We start from the raw sequence: 14,927 nt of genomic DNA on the forward strand, positions 1-14,927 counted from the left end.
TCTAACCCTAACCCTAATCCTAACCCTAATTCTAACCCTAACCCTAACCCTTATCCAAACCCTAACCCTAACCCTAATTCTAACCCTAACCCTAACCCTAGTTCTAACCCTAACCCTAACCCTAATCCAAGCCCTAACCCTAATTCTAACCTTAACCCTAATCCTAACCCTAATTCTAATCCTAACCCTAACCCTAATCCAAACCCTAACCTTAATCCTAACCCTAATCCTAACCCTAATTCTAACCCTAACCCTAACCCTAATCCTAACCCTAATTCTAATCCTAACCCTAACCCTAATCCAAACCCTAACCTTAATCCTAACCCTAATCCTAACCCTAATTCTAACCCTAACCCTAACCCTAATCCTAACCCTAACCCTAAACCTAACCCTAACCCTATCATAACCCTAACCCTAATTCTAACCCTAACCCTAATCCTAACCCTAATTCTAATCCTAACCCTAACCCTAATCCAAACCCTAACCCTAACCCTAATCCTAACCCTAACCCTAAACCTAACCCTAACCCTATCATAACCCTAACCCTAATTCTAACCCTAACCCTAATCCTAACCCTAATTCTAATCCTAACCCTAATCCTAATCCTAACCCTAATTCTAACCCTAACCCTAAACCTAATCCTAACCCTAATCCTAACCCTAACCCTAATTCTAACCCTAACCCTAACCCCAATCCTAACCCTAACCCTAATTCTAACCCTAACCCTAAACCTAATCCTAACCCTAATCCTAACCCTAACCCTAATTCTAACCCTAACCCTAACCCCAATCCTAACCCTAACCCTAATTCTAACCCTACTCCTAACCCTAATCCTAACCCTAATCCTAACCCCAACCCTAATCCTAAACCTAACCCTAACCCTATCATAACCCTAACCCTAGTTCTAACCCTAACCCTAACCCTAATTCTAACCCTAATCCTAATTCTAACCCTAATCCTAATTCTAACCCTAACCCTATTATAACCCTAACCCTAGTTCTAACCCTAATTCTAACCCTAACCCTAACCCCAATCCTAACCCTAACCCTAATTCTAACCCTAACCCTAAACCTAATCCTAACCCTAATCCTAACCCTAACCCTAATTCTAACCCTAACCCTAACCCCAATCCTAACCCTAACCCTAATTCTAACCCTACTCCTAACCCTAATCCTAACCCTAATCCTAACCCCAACCCTAATCCTAAACCTAACCCTAACCCTATCATAACCCTAACCCTAGTTCTAACCCTAACCCTAACCCTAATTCTAACCCTAATCCTAATTCTAACCCTAATCCTAATTCTAACCCTAACCCTATTATAACCCTAACCCTAGTTCTAACGCTAACCCTAATCCTAATCCTAATCCAAACCCTAATCATATCAAAACCCTAACACTAATCATAATCATAACCCTTATCCTAACAATGACCCTAATCACATCCCTAACCCTAACCTTAGCAGGGTTATGATTAGGCTTAGGGTTATGATTAGGGTTAGGTTAGGGTTAGGGTTAGGGTTAGAAGTAGGGTTAGGATTAGGGTTAAGGTTAGGGTTATGATTAGGGTTAGGTTTAGGATTAGGGTTAGGGTTAGGGTTAGGATTAGGGTTAGGATTAGGGTTAGGTTTAGAATTAGGGTTAGGGTTAGGGTTAGGTTTAGAATTAGGGTTAGGGTTAGGGTTAGAATTAGGGTTAGGGTTAGGATTAGGGTTAGGGTTAGGGTTAGAATTAGGGTTAGGGTTAGGATTAGGGTTAGGGTTAGGGTTAGGGTTAGGATTAGGGTTAGGGTTAGGATTAGGGTTAGGGTTAGGATTAGGATTAGGGTTAGGGTTAGAATTAGGGTTAGGGTTAGGATTAGGGTTAGGGTTAGGGTTAGGGTTAGGGTTAGAATTAGGGTTAGGGTTAGGATTAGGGTTAGGGTTAGGTTTAGGATTAGGGTTAGGGTTAGGATTAGGGTTAGGGTTAGGGTTAGGATTAGGGTTAGGGTTAGGGTTAGGGTAAGAATTAGGGTTAGGGTTAGGATTAGGTTTAGGGTTAGGGTTAGGATTAGGGTTAGGATTAGGGTTAGGGTTAGGATTAGGGTTAGAATTAGGGTTAGGGTTAGAATTAGGGTTAGGATTAGGGTTAGGGTTAGAATTAGGGTTAGGGTTAGAATCAGGGTTAGGGTTAGGGTTAGGGTTAGGGTTAGGATTAGGGTTAGGGTTAGGATTAGGGTTAGGGTTAGGATTAGGGTTAGGGTTAGGGTTAAGATTAGGGTTAGGGTTTGGACAAGGGTTAGGGTTAGGGTTAGAATTAGGATTAGGGTTAGAATTAGGGTTAGGGTTAGGGTTAGAATTAGGGTTAGGGTTAGGGTTAGAATTAGGGTTAGGGTTAGGGTTTGGATAAGGGTTAGGGTTAGGGTTAGAATTAGGGTTAGGGTTAGAATTAGGGTTAGGATTAGGGTTAGGGTTAGAACTAGGGTTAGGGTTAGGGTTAGAATTAGGGTTAGGGTTAGGGTTTGGATAAGGGTTAGGGTTAGGGTTAGAATTAGGGTTAGGATTAGGGTTAGGGTTAGGGTTAGAATTAGGGTTAGGATTAGGGTTAGGGTTAGAACTAGGATTAGGGTTAGGGTTAGGGTTGTGATTAGGTTTGGGTTGGGGTTATGATTAGGGTTAGAGTTAGGGGTTAGGGTTATGATTACGGTTAGGGTTATGATTAGGATTAGGGTTAGGATTAGGATTAGGGTTAGGGTTAGGGTTAGAATTAGGGTTAGGGTTAGGGTTTGGATAAGGGTTAGGGTTAGGGTTAGGTTTAGGATTAGGATTAGAACTAGGGTTAGGGTTACGATAGGGTTAGGGTTAGGGTTAGAATTAGGGATAGGATTAGGGTTTGGGTTAGAATTAGGGTTAGGATTACGATTAGGGTTAGGATTAGGGTTAGGGTTAGAATTAGGGTTAGGATTAGGGTTAGGTTTAGGTTTAGGTTTAGGGTTAGGATTAGGGTTAGGTTTAGGATTAGGGTTAGGGTTAGGATTTGGGTTATGATTAGGGTTAGGGTTAGGTTTTGGATAAGGGTTAGGATTAGGGTTAGGGTTAGGGTTAGAATTAGGGTTAGGGTTAGGGTTATGATTAGGGTTAGGGTTAGGTTTAGGATTAGGTTTAGGATTAGGGTTAGGGTTAGGTTTTGGATAAGGGTTAGGATTAGGGTTAGGGTTAGGGTTAGAATTAGGGTTAGGGTTAGGATTAGGGTTATGATTAGGGTTAGAATTAGGGTTATGATTAGGGTTAGGGTTAGGTTTAGGATTAGGTTTAGGATTAGGGTTAGGGTTAGGATTAGGGTTAGGGTTAGGGTTAGGTTTTAAATTCAAGCATGTTTTGATGTGAATCAGCTGACTACATGTGTTGCGCACAGCGGAGGATCTCAACTGGGCGCTGAGGCTGAGTCAAAGTTCTCCATGATCGCTTTCTTTCTTTGCTACCGGACTGATTATGACCCTGTTGCGCTCCTGGTTGACACCTGACTACGTTCACATGCTTTCTCAATAAGAATGAGTAGACAGAAAACTGGACACTGTGAGTCTAAAATATGTTTCTGTTCAGTTGCAGTAAATCCACATGTTGAAGTCTGAGACTTCACTATCATGACTGTTAGTCCACGGAGATTATGAGCCTGCTCCACATGTTGATATTCATCATCGATGATCGATAGTCGATAATTGATCATTATTGATCTTTGTGTCATCTCCAGAGGTATTGTAGACTGCCTTTGAAATTACGTTTAAACCGCTGTGTCTATTTTATGTTTAGATACACTTTACTGTGTTGTAGACCGCTGTGTCTATTTTATGTTTATTTTATTCCTGAGAAAGACAGTACTGGACAATGCGCCTGTCTGTCGCTGTCCATCGGCGTCGGTGCTGAACCACTCATTAATCAATGCAGTAGTGTGCTGTCCTCGGTGCAGCTGAAACATTTGAACTCGACCAGCAACCTGTGGCCTTTTATGAGCTGTCTTTGAGCAATAAGTGAGAATCTGTGTTTTTTTATTGATAAGTAGGGGAGAAAATATATCAGCTGTTTTACAGTTGTGAATTTGACTATCAGAAGGGCCCCTTGAGGATGCTCCGCCCCCTTTGCGCTGAGAGTCTAGCTCCGCCCCTGACTGTATTAGTCACATCTTAACACAAAGACGTGACATGTTGTGTGTTAAAGGCCTTCATTAGTTGTCCCTCTGTTTTCAGGTACACAATGGCAGCACAGGACCTGGTGATGCGAGCACGCGGCGTGCTGAGGGACAGAGGCTGGAGGATCACCAATGAGCGCCTGGGCTCTGGAGATGACATCACGGTCTTCATCATTCCGCTGATGTACGGAAACCGTCAGCCCTGAGGAGCCCGGCAGAGGTGCTTCATATTTAAGGGACCTGAAGAGCGTGTAGTGCTCTGTGATCAACAGGATTCTTTAACTGCTATCTCCTTTCATATTCCTCTAGCTGTTTGTATATTTCTTTTCTACCTTGAACACTATACACCATACTTTGGATATTTACATTTATTGGTGTTTCATGTCTCTGTAGAAGTTCACGGTCAATCATCCTGATAACTGAGCTAACGTAGGACTCAGGACTTATGAATGTTAATGACAGCAGTCTAATAGAATGATGGAGGCTGACTGACCCTGAACTTTTGCGGGAATATCAAAGTTTAAACAAACAAATACTTTTCAAAGTTGAAGACCTCTTCCTTCCTGTCCTCTTTACCTCTATTGCAGTGCTGTACAAAACTCAACCCCTCCTCTTCCTTTTCTTTCATCATACTCTTTTCTCTTTTACTGTACAATCTACTTATTTGTAAAAAAAGAAATACCTCCTTCGTCTCGTGACCATGGACCGAGCTGACATGTCAGCTGTGTTTTCTGTTTTTGCCACAGTGTGGCTTTGAAGGACTCCCTAGCTAAGGAAGCTGCTCCCAGACTGCGTTTCACATCTTCAGCTGGTTGCAGCGATTAGATTTTGGCTTGGACCTGCATTTCTGTTCCCATCCCGAGTATCCTGTAGTAACATTTGAGCCTTCCGTTTGATAAGATACAAGAAAGAGTCTGAAATGACTGGAGAAGTTAGGGAAGTGTTTTATGCTGTTTTGCAAAGTTTTCATTTTTCCGTGTAAGTGCAGAGATGATGGACACAGACGAGGAGACTGAAGGACCTCAGAGTAGCAAGGTGGCCCAGGAGTCAGATGTAGTGTGGACTAAGAAGTCATTAACCTGTTTGTGTCAGTAACAGGTAGACAGTTTGGTATTGTATATGAATAGATTTTATTTGATGAGTCCTCAGCTATTTCTTCCACGTGTCAATTAATCAAACATTGGTTCTTAAAATGTCATAAATGTATTTATTTACACACAAAAAGCTAATTCTAAGCTTAAATAAAATCTAATTTTAGGACCTATGATTTCATACTGAGAGTTAGATGACAAGAACAACAGCCTTTGCATATCTGCATATGAGACTATGGTCCTGAGACTGTTACCCTAGCTTAGCAAAGGACTGGACACTGGATAATTGATTCCCATAAGTACAAAAAGCTCTATATTTTCTGTAATTTAACATATTATATTTCATCCGTGTAATGTTCACACAAAAACATCAGAGTTTAAGCGCTCAATTATGGTCTGACAGATGTTTTTATAAGCTAAAAAAAACACCAATCAAAAGTCTCTGATGATTTCACACTTTGTTTCTGTAGTTTCCTTTTTTCATGTAGTTTTATACTGTCAAAAGAATTAACAACATGACTGCATTTGAGCTTTTCAAGTGCTGGTTAATAGATTTTTGTTTTTCCTATTTCCATTCCTTAATTAAGCCAAGCTAACCTACACTAAGCTAAGCTAAAAGTCTCATAACTGTAGGCTTCTATCTCATATGCAGGTATAAAAGTTGCATCAATCCTCTTATGTCGATCTAGCCAAGAGACAAGATTGGGTCGTTTTTCAAAATGTCGACCAATTACTTCTTAAGAAATACATTTAACAAGCTAAGTTGTGAATTTAGTCAAATTAAACTTGTTTGAAGTTTATTCCCAAAATCCCTTTCCTATTTTCCTTAATGTCCAATCAAAAACTTAAACTCAGAAGACTTAACATTAGTTTATATGAACTGTACATTAGTGTACTCGCACTTTAGACTGAGACATCATTAGCCAAGCCATGAAAAAGAGGTAAACATTTCTTGCAGCAGGGACATACTTGGCATTTTGAAAATCATAAAATACAAACAATCAAGAACAAAACATTTCACAAAGAAAAATAATGATTAGCTTTCTCTTTTTTTGTCTTTACTGTGTTATGTTTGTTTCAAAAGCTTTAGATGCTTGATCACATTTGTCTTTAGAGAGACAGGTTTGGGAGTAACGATGTGCTATGAATTGATGTAGTGATTTACTATATCATGCATGACCTATTGTAGGCCTGGGAATATAAGTGACGGTGCAATGGTTTACACAGCTGTTTGTTTTTTCAATGGACTGAGTTTGTTTTAATTTATAAGTTATGTGTTTGTAATGTGCAGAGAGCAATCATATATTTATCATTTATTTGACCCTTTAGAGCTATTAGCATCCCAGGAAGTTAGCAGAGGAGCAAAGGGTAGATTCAGTGTGAAGAAGGGGAATTAGCTGAAACAGAATGCATATGGAAAGACTGAAAACCAGATCATGTATGTATTGCACTTTTGGTCATCTTGTTGCTTGGGTTTTTAAAGCAACAATTGAAGAGTTCACTTTGTCCGCAAACATAATCAGGGCCTTAGAAATGTATGTGTGCATGTATATTTTTTCAGCCCTCTCCCTCATTATTATTCTGCATTCATACAGGCTGTACTCCTCGGTCAGATACATTTAAGATGCAGGAGATGAGAGTTTGTCTGAGGGAGGAGGATCAATGAAAAAGTACATTTCTAAAAGTTTGGATACTGAGCTAAAAAAAACAAAAAGAAGAAGAATTGAAGCATAAAATAAAAACAAACTGTGTGTTTATGACCTTGACTGACAAAAAACAGACACAGCTTAGGTTTTAAGACTTTTTATAGCTCACTACTTGATATGTAGACAGTGGTGGACAAAGTACACAGCTTCATTACTTCAGTCAAAGTATAGATACTCCGCAGGTCAAATATTACTCCAATACAAGTGAAAGTTACTCTGTCAGATTATTACTTGAGTTAAAGTACTGAAGTAATTGCTTTTAAAAAATACTTAAGTGTTCAAAGTACTTCTTAAAAAATCTCAAAACATTGTATTTTCAAAATACATAAATGCAGTCAAGAATACATAGAAGTACATTTGGTTACATTATGTTCATTTAGAAACCATTACTTATAATCTCTAAAACTATACCATGGAATAAAAACAGCAACTAAGTTACTCCAAGCACAGACAACTTAGTTTGAAATGTTCATCTGGAATGAAACAAATGTTACATAGCTCAACACGCTTTCTCAGGTTGGACAGTTCATTTTTGTATGTTTGGGCAGAGTGGGAAACAGGGAGAACATTTCAAATGATACGTATCATTCTTCATTTCAAAAACCTCTAACGCAGGCTGAAGATATGGACATGGATGCTCAGGTGGAGAATTATAGCCATCATTACCACCTCTAAATGAACTGCCTGATCTGAGTGAAATCTGCTCTGTGTTTGCTCCACAAATTCATGAGCTGACTTCAAAGCTAAAGTAGTGAGTAACTAGAGCACTGATGGAAATGTAGTGGAGTAAAAAGTACAATAATTGTCTTCTGAATGTATTGGAGTAAAAGTAATAAGTTCCCCCAAAAAATAATCCTCAAGTAAATTACAGATAATCAAAGTACTGTACTCAAGTAAATGTACTCTGTTACTGTCCACCACTGTATGTAGAGTTATGTTAGAAGTTAGCATACGTCTCCTCATTCCATGAAATAGAGTGTAAAGATGGTAGACTAAATCCAAAGAAGTTCATTTGGAAGTGGTGCAGTTGTAGGGTTGAGAAAGCCATGTTGAAAAAGTTGTTACAACTTGTCTGGACATACATTTATTTTCTTTCTGGTGCAGCTATACAAGGATATACAGCCTAAATCTAAAAGCTTAATCCAGCTAACATAAAGAATGGACACAGCTAGCCCTGCTCTGCTCAAGTGAAACAAACTACACTTGCTAGCAACATTTAAGCTAACTAACTCTTGTATTAATGTTTTATACTTTTTATATTCTGTTTAGGTAAGCTGAAGTTCAAAATGTCAGTTTACTGTATTATAAGAGACATGGGGAGCAGTCCCTTGAAAACAGCAAATTGAATTTCATACATTTAAATAAGTGTGGTTCAGAAGTGCTAGCTTGTCGATTTCATTACTCTGAGACTAGCTAGCTAAGTAAGCTAGCTGTTCCAATTCTCTGTGTCAAGCTAACCGAAACGTCTGCTGCTTATAGCTTCATATTAAATGCTCTAACAGGAAGGAGTATCAGTGTACTCGTTTCACTCACTGCCGCAAAGTAAATAAGCACATTTCTCAAAATGTTGAATTGTTGCTTTACATGAAATGATATGTGCCATTGTGTTGCATTTATTATCATAGCTTGTGACATTTGTTGACAAGCGTTCAAGCAGTGGTCATTTAAATTTGCCTAAAGTTCATATGGTGCATTTTTCCTCCCGTACATTCCATTAACCCTCCTGTTATGTTATGGGTCAAATTGACCCATTTTTAAGTAAAAAAAAATATATATATATGTTAAAAGTATTTTTTCGCTATGAAACTTCTTCTGCTTGGCTGAATTAGCATGAACAACATATACAATGAAAATGGTTCATTTCATACATTTGCAACCCCCCCCCTGCATGCTTATATAATATAGATACTGTTCGTGGGTCAATTTGACCCTGCAGTCAAAGTGGACGCTAAAAGGGGTCAGAAGTGTCAAATACTAAATGTTCCTTTGCAACTGTGTGACATATTTCACCCAAATGTACTTTCCAATGTACATAAAAAAGGTTTTAACATTAATTTTCATACAAAACAAGTGAATTGTCCTCATTGAACTATGATCTGTGAGAATTAAAGAACACCAATGCACTAAATATTGATTTAAATGGTTAGTAATGGAGTTAAGAATGAGATTTAAAAAATGTTTATTGGGATTTTTTTGGGTTCTGACACTTTTGAATTATTAAATATGCCCTGGGTCAAGTTGACCCAAGAACATTATTGCTGTCGCTAAGAAACAAACATAACAGGAGGGTTAAGAACATCATTCATTTTCAAAATGTGTATTGTCATACATTTAATTATCTGTATTACCTGTTTAAATCCATCTGTTCCTTCCATCAAACAAGATGGTGGTTAACAGGGTTTTTTTTAGAACATGTTCTTTATTGAATTTATTGAATGTCTTTTTCTGTTTAACTTTACAGAGTCAAACTGTCCTTCCCTCACCTCAGCATTGTTTTAGCATGTGCTTTAGTTCAACTGAGTGGTTCCATACAATCAGACTTCAAAGCGAGTGCACATTTTGAACTGTAGACATGTCAAGACAATATCTGAGTGGGGGGATATTTGTTGAATGTTCATCCTTATACTTGTCATTAAGCCTTTTTCTCATACATGAATGTCAGATATTGAAAGCATTATTTATTTTTGTCATCCTACCGTGCCACTCAGCTGCTGCGCATAATCTCAGGTTCAGCTGTCATGTAAGGTTGAAGTGGATGAGCTGGAATGACTGATTTTGTTAAAGGAAGGGAGTCTTATGAAGTGAAGTGAAGGTACCCCTACATTTGTAAATAGACAAAAGTTTGTTGGTATGTTTGGGAAGCTCTTAGACTTTAAGGTTTACCTTGTCCCTTCGATCCAACCCTTTTTGAAATTGCTGTATCGTGAAAGTAGCCACTGCTGTTGTTTTTTTACCTTAGACTTAAAGGTTTGATATGGGACAATGAGGGGAGCTTAGAGATCTTTTTTCTGTAGCAAAGAGGAAGTTTGAAGCTCAGTGGGAATCCAGTTTTAAGAGACCATTGTGCTACCCTCAACCTCTCCCCTTGTGAATGTGAAATGTACATTTTGTATAACAAAAAGATTACTTATGAAGTCAAAAAAGAAATATTTTTAATGTTTCCTTGTGCAACTCTGACTTTGGGGGGAAAGTAATGTTTACCTTCAGTGTTTCTTTTTCAGAAATAAAAAGAAAATAAATGTTACAGGTCAATATAAAAAAAAAGAAAAAAAAAAAGAGTTGTTTGTGTCATTCAAGAGCAAAGGAGTGTCTCATGTTAAGGCTCTATAAGCAAAAACAAATCGCCCTCTTCCCATCCAAAAAATAAATATTTTTTCTGTTTCGATTCCCTGTTCTCCTTGTGGGGAAGCAAACACTGACAAACAGGGTCAACTGACCTCCTATAGAGTGGTTAGACGGAGAACAGAGGGACTCATTAGTGGAGGGTGCCCTCTGAATGTCTGACACCTTACATGAGACACACTGACAGAAGAGGGTCAACAGGAGCACCACTTTGTTATATTCTTCCTGATTCAGAGTACTCTCAATTGAGATGTGGTGCTAGAATTTAGATCTGAATACATTAATGTTACAGTAATACAGTGTGTTTAGGAATGCTCTAAACTATGCTTATAATAGCTATTCTTTAGTTTTGTTGAAAGAGCTGTGTCACTTCACTGTACAGAACTTACGTTTTTTGTTTATTTAGATACCAAAAAAGTGAAAAAACTGAGTTGTTAAATAGTAATAGAGTGTCTGCTACAGCGATATATTTTGGATTTACTGAAGACCTAAACAGACATCTCTACCTTCAGGAAAAAAAATTAAAGCAGACCAGTCCCTTCTTAATATCCCCTGACATCCCCAACAGTGATATAGATATCTCAGAGTAAATTGGATTACATTCATCCATCTATGTGTCCATTAACTTCCGCTTATCAGGAGTCAGGTCACGGTGGCAGCAGGCTAAGCAAGTTGACCCTCTCTCCAGCAACACTTTACAGCTCATCCCGGGGGGATTCCAAGGCGTTCCCCATGCCAGATTGGAAATTTAATCCCTCCAGAGTGTTCTGGGTCTACTCCCAGGTCACCTCCAGATACATTACAATATAGTAAATTATGACATTTGAAAAATGATTACATAAAATAAGATTATCAGGAGAAAGGATATTGTGTTTGCTTTGACCTCTGGATATGAATCCTGATTTTGTTAGAGGATCATTAGAATCTTCAGGGTCCTTTGAGTGGAAAAGGGTTGAAAACACACACAAATATAAATATATATATATATATACACACACGCAGTATATATTATGTCTATAGAAATAAAATACAGGGTGAGGTGAAACACAAATATAAACAATTTATACCTTGAAAAACATTTTATTCAACAATCTATAGGACAATATATTTGACCCTTACACGTGATTAATTTGCACACACCTCTATCAGTTCACATTTGCCCACAACAGTTTCACATGTGTGTTTACAAACAATGCAGTGGGATACGTCCTTCACTTTGATCCGCGTTGATTCCACCGTCGTTCAGTCACCAGCGCCAGCAAGGCAGTAGATTGCGCAGTCATCTCCACAAGGGGTAATATGACAACCCGACCAACAGCACAAACTACTACCTCAACCAGCGCCTGGCTCTCGCTGCTCTGCTCTGCTCTGCTCTGCTCTTTGCCTTTTCTTTTGTCCTCTTCACTCCACTTGCTGTCTCGTGTCGCTGTGCGTAAAAGCGCACGGAAAAAATGGCGTGCGCGCAAAACGTGGCCGCAATAATACGAGACAAAAACCCCACCCTGCACCCAAGAAAATGGGGAAAAAACACCTCCAGCACCTTTATCCCCAAATTTCCTGCACCCGCTGCTCTCCTCGGATGACCTCGGTGAACGTGACAGATGAGGACGGCGAGGCTCTCCGTTGATTTCCCGAGCGGCACAAACAACATTCAGTATGTCAGAGCATGAAAAGTGACTTGGGAATAAATGTTTTTTTATATAATGACATTAATATTTAGTTTGCATAACATACATAAATAAAGAAGAAAGCTGGTGATCTGTACAAAACGAATACCATACAATCTTCACATATAAAACACTGATTTACGCGGGTAAATGTCCAAGAAACATATTACAATATTTACATATTTCTTTCACAAAAATGTATTTATCTCAAAATATTCCAGAAAAATCTACCAATAGTTTAGTCTTTGGTTGCGTAATCGACCACATGAGATAAGAACACTAACAAAAAGCCATAATAAGTCAGTCTATTCAAACATTACCAGGATTTGTTGAATCTGAGGACATGCAGAGATTCCACATTGACTCCGCACACACTCCTTCACCTTGCAGCTGAACTGCAGCAGACTGTTTTATAATCTATTGTTGTCTGTCTCTGTCCCTGCGTCGTAAGGAAAAGTTGTTCCGGTATCAATTCCATTCGATTCAAAATGAAAAGTACTCACAAATCCACAGAGGGGAAAAGGAGGATATTTTTGTCCCTTCTTCCCGCAATTACCGCATGTCAGGTAGGTATGGAAAATGAGTGGATTTGGCGGAGTAGCGTGGATAAAATTCGCGCGGAACGTCAGGACGGGTGTAGGCATGACCAGAGATTTGAGGAAATGCAGAGGTCCCACTCTGACGATTTTTGCAAACACCAGGCAAAGAGGAAAAACTGTGAGTGCGCTCTCTTCTGGTCATATTGAAAATAGCACCTTAATTACTTTTATTGAGGGTTTAGTGAAGCTGGTGCCAGAGTCCTCAGTCTGCAGCTGTTAGACATCAGTGGCGTGTCCACATGGGTGACCAAGGGTGGCATTGGCACCCTTTTACATCCAATTGGCCACCCCAGGGGCCACCCCAAAATATGATTGGCTGTTTGCCTTGTCAGAGGTGGGGTTTCTGTTAAAGTCTATCATTTGGGATGAGTTAAAATGCTGACAGTAGATTTCTTTATTAGTGACCTCAAATGTGACTTTCAAAAAACATATTTAAATAATTAAGCTTAGGAGATTTATGCCACTTTGTCATGTTTTTTTTAAGTCAAAAGTAATATAACAACTGTTAAATTATACAAGTTATTTTGTGGTACTTTCAGGGGCGTCACCAGGAAGTCTGGGCCCCCTGAAAAGATATCTCAGTGGGCCCCATCACCACAGCCAACCCGGAAAAATATAACATTGCTGCTATAATACTGGTTTATTTGCATTAAACACAAATATATGCTTAAAACTATCCTGGTTAACTCACTCAAATCTAAGCTACATATCAATATTATTTATTTTACAATTTCTCCAAATGTAACTGCACAATATTGACCTTCATACTGTCCACCTCTTTAAACAAGATTATTTGAATCCAAGTGACTTGTTGAATAACAACAAGGGGGCATTATTTGGTATAATCTAACCTCATGAAGTCAAATAAAACTCTAAAAACCTACAGTTTAATTTCAGTCTGATTCAGCCACACTAGATGCTATGAAAATATGACAATTCCCCACTTTAGGCATGAGACGCGCATCTCACAAAGCCGAGACCCCCCTTTTTCCCAGAAAGGAATTCTGATTGTTTGTTTATTTATTCAGACATTTTTAGTTATCTTATTGCAGTTATAACAAAAGAAAAGCGTAGTAGAAAACACATTTTATTTCTGCCCATTAAGGGCCTCCCTCCCCACTTGGGCCCTTAGTAGTCAGACAAATGAAAGCAGCTTATTTAGTCGTCGGCAGGAAAGCTGACAGACAGTTTGTCCCTCTTGAGCTTCCGTCGTCATACAGTTTAAGCTAATTGCTTTTCACTAAATGTTTCCCTAAAAGTCCAAAGAAGAGCGAGTCAGATGGATTTGAAACTCTTAATGTGTCTTTGAATGTCATGTAATTAGGATATCTACCACCTAATATATGCTTGGACAGGGTTCCACCAATAGAAAGACACCTTTAAATAAGATTCAGTCAGTCCCACTTTTCCCCCCACTAAGACGCCCCTGGGTACTTTTTATTTAAAGTACTTTAAATGTAATGTATGTGTTATTCAAAAACTGAATTAAAAATAATAATAATAATATTTCCACCATTTCTATTTTTTTTTTTTTTTTTACCAGCTAAACTATCTTATTCTAACATCAGTAATACGTCAAATTATATAAATGATCAAATCACATATAAACCCTCATATAAATCCAGCTTCAATAGCATCAGAATCATGTGTTTTACTATTACAAGTTTTATTTTCTCTCCAGGCAGTTTTCTAATGTTGAAAATAAAGTTTCAGGTTTTATTGTGTAATCAGTCTTACCCACAGAAAGTTGGGTTTTTGTTTTCTGTTGCGAGTGATCCACTGTCCTGCGCACAGCTGCTCCATCCTCTCTGCCCTCCTATTGGTCCAGAGGATGAGCCGCTGCTCGGGGGAACCTCCCAGCTGAGAGCGGGCAGAGACGCCGTCAGAACCCGGAGAGAACACCGTGTTCCTCCTCACAGATCAGCCTGCAGCTGCTGCACATATTTGATTAGAGACAGAGGAACATTAAGGATAACTGCAGGCCTCGTTTGAATCCCGAAAAAACGAATGAGCAACATGATTAAAGGAGCTTGGAAGAGGCTTGATGTATGTTATTTATGGAGGAAATTCACTGAGAATGCACAAAGACATCATGTGGACTCACTGTGAAGCTATCACACTCTATTTACTGTATGATTAAGAAGCTATTAGTCATACCTGATCAAATAGAAACATCCTGTAGTTTTCCCTTAGCTTCATCTTCGTCATCAGAAGCAGAACTAAAAACAAGGCCTCCAATTATTTATGACATGAACACATCAGGTTCAGTGTTGGGAGCCTTCTGAAGGAAAACACATCCACACAAACAAAGAGCAAACACTGCAGTGCACAGAGAAGAAAACAAGAGCAGGACCCACAG

The 14,927-nt window shown here is 38.8% G+C and overlaps 1 protein-coding gene across 1 annotated transcript in view; it reads left to right on the forward strand.

The window, feature by feature from the left end:
- Positions 1-10,217, forward strand: part of LOC117804685 (protein phosphatase 1H-like) — a 49,165-nt gene extending 38,948 nt beyond the window's left edge. The window contains exon 10 of the mRNA XM_034673004.1: positions 4,222-10,217. Within this exon, the coding sequence (XP_034528895.1) occupies positions 4,222-4,369 (148 nt within the window). The 3' untranslated portion in view covers positions 4,370-10,217. The remainder of the gene's footprint in view (positions 1-4,221) is intronic.
- Positions 10,218-14,927: the final 4,710 nt, after the last annotated feature.

The sequence above is a fragment of the Notolabrus celidotus genome, chromosome 21 (genome assembly GCF_009762535.1).
Source record: "Notolabrus celidotus isolate fNotCel1 chromosome 21, fNotCel1.pri, whole genome shotgun sequence".
NCBI lineage: Eukaryota > Metazoa > Chordata > Actinopteri > Labriformes > Labridae > Notolabrus > Notolabrus celidotus.